This window comes from Panthera uncia, assembly GCF_023721935.1.
Source record: "Panthera uncia isolate 11264 chromosome A1 unlocalized genomic scaffold, Puncia_PCG_1.0 HiC_scaffold_16, whole genome shotgun sequence".
Lineage (NCBI taxonomy): Eukaryota > Metazoa > Chordata > Mammalia > Carnivora > Felidae > Panthera > Panthera uncia.
The window spans coordinates 50,580,564-50,583,034 of NW_026057576.1; the positions used below are offsets into that span (position 1 = coordinate 50,580,564).

General features: G+C 57.7%; 1 protein-coding gene across 1 annotated transcript in view; it reads right to left on the reverse strand.

Annotated features, from left to right (window-relative positions):
- The window catches only part of POU4F1 (POU class 4 homeobox 1), a 2,079-nt gene extending 912 nt beyond the window's left edge, over window positions 1–1,167 (reverse strand). Inside the window, exons 1-2 of the mRNA XM_049647114.1 lie at window positions 1,018–1,167; window positions 5–324 (exon numbers count right to left, since the gene is read on the reverse strand). Of these exons, the coding sequence (XP_049503071.1) occupies window positions 5–324; window positions 1,018–1,140 (443 nt within the window). The 5' untranslated portion in view covers window positions 1,141–1,167. The remainder of the gene's footprint in view (window positions 1–4; window positions 325–1,017) is intronic.
- Between the last annotated feature and the right edge of the window lie 1,304 nt (window positions 1,168–2,471).

Below are 2,471 nucleotides of genomic sequence, written 5' to 3' on the forward strand. Positions count from 1 at the left end.
GCCCCCCGGGCCATCGTGGGCGCCGCCGCCGCCGCCCGCCGCGCCCGCACCACCCGCGCCGGCCATGAGCGCGAGCGAGGGCGACGAAATATGGTCCAGCAGGTCGCCAGGCTCGAGCGCCTGGTGGTGGTGGTGGTGGTGGTGGTGGTGCGCCAGCGGCACGGTGGACGTGGACGTGCATGGCACGCTGTTCATCGTGTGGTACGTGGCGTCTGGCTTGAATGGGTGGCTCTTGCCCTGGGACACGGCGATGTCCACGGCCGCCAGCGCCTCTGCCCGCGCCAGCAGCGTTTCGTCTAGGCTGGCGAAGAGGTTGCTCTGCAGCTGCAGGCGACACAAACCAAACCAAAACAAAACACACACGCACACACAAAACAAAAACAAAACAACAACAAAAAAAGCAGAAACGCAAAACAAAACCACACACAAGCCGGAAAGCACAAGCAAAGGGCAAACCAAACACAAAGCAACCAAAATAACAATAACGGGGGTGGGGATAGTGGAGAACAGGAAAGACGGAATGGGGGGCACATTGGGGAAGAGACAGGGGGGATAGATGAGTAGGGACGTATGTGTGGGGAGGGGGACAGATGCAGGGGAGAGGGGAACACAAGAACACATTCCGGGAACCGGCGTGGGAGACCAAAAAGGAGGGGGAAAAGAAGAAGAAATGGAGATGTAACTCGCAGCTGGGGACCCGTGTCACGCACCCGAACACGCACAGAGACCGCCTTTCCGAGGCGTGAAATTAACAGAGAAAGTGGAGGGAAGTCGAGAGTCACGGCCCCGGCGCTCCCCACTCTGATAGCAGGCGCCCGACACAGAGGCAGAGGCGACGGGAACACGACATTAAGCGCCACTGGACAAAACGTCCCTCGCAGCGGGATTCCTCTAAAAATCCCTGCCCGCAAATCCCCGCACCTGGACCTGTGCGCACACCAGCACCCGACATGCAGTGTCTCGGAGACGGGGAGGGGGCAGGCGCGCGGGCCGGGGCCGCGGGCGTGGGGCGCTTACCGGCGGCGTGGGTAGGCAGGCCCGCCGGATGGCCTCAGAGCTGGAGTGCAGCGACGGGTACTTGTGCTCAGGGAGGGTGGGATGCATGGCAAAGTGAGGCTGCTTGCTGTTCATAGACATCATCTTGATGGCTTGGCATGTAAATCCACAAACACTCCGAAAGTCTGCCGGAAAGTGCGCACGCCGGCTCCCCCGGCCTCCCTTCGGAGGCTGCAGCCGCGGCGGCTGGCGGCGCGGAGGCGGCGGCCGCGCCGGGGGCTGCTGCTGCTCCTCTGCTGCCGCCGCTGCCGCCCGGCGCTCCCTTTGACCGTGCAGAGCGCCGCGCACCGGCCTCGCGATCCCACTTCTCCTACAGCTCTAGCCCCGCGCGCCGACGGGATGCACTCCTCTTACACCTGAGCCCCACTTCTCGCGGCCGGTTCGGGGAGCTCTCGCGAGAGCTCCGGGCCCCGCAGCGCTGACAGGCATCAGCTGTCTCTGTCTGTCTGGCGCGCGCTCTCTCTCTTCCGCGGCGCCGTGCGTCTGCGCGCGCGCGCGCGCGCTCTCCCGGCCGCGACAGGCGCTTGGGAGCCGCTCTTATAGTGACCACCAGCAAGGACAGCGCAGGTGATGCACCTGTAGCTACCCGGGCATGCGCACTTGCACGCCTCACCTTTCCCACCGCGGCTCTGGAAAGATCAAAAGGGCTAGCTATTGTCTGAGGGTACGCACCTTTTAGGGGGAGAAAGACAAGATGCTCACAAGCCCGGTGGTGTTTTCCCTCTCTCAAACTCTCCCCCATCCCCACCGCAAGCCCTGAATATATGCGCATTACTTAGGCACACCTCCACTCCGGGATGTCTAACAAGCTGTTATATAATGTATGCAGCTGGATATTTGTATGTTAAATTATGCCCGCGCATTCCTCTGTATACAGTATAAATAACAACACAGAAATGCAGAAGATGCTGTCTTTTGCTGCAAGAACCCGTTTCTTTCAAGGTTTATAAATAGGTTCCTGGAGGATAATCGCGGTGACAGACATTTGTTTGAAGCAGTCAGACGCTATTGATTTCCATATAATTTAATTTCCTCCGCATACTTTGTTGTTGTTGTTGTTGTTGTGAATATAACTGTGTCAGGCACCGACAGTGACAGCCACTTAGGAGCCACAAGGAGCGTGTGCGTTCTACCAGGGAACCGCTGTTGAAATGAAATTGTGCATTTCTCTTATTGTTTGTCTCCTTTAACCGTGTACAAACCCACATTTCAAACGAGCTCCGGGTGATCTGAGGCTTCTAGTAATCAAAAGGAAAAATAGTTAACAGGGTGTTGTTGGGATCCTTTCCTCTCCTCAGCGTGTACACACACACACACACACACACACACACACACACACACACACACTTTATGCTGGAAACTCCAGAAAAGGAAATTGCTTTAGAGAAAAAAGAATAAGATGTTGAAAAGAGAAC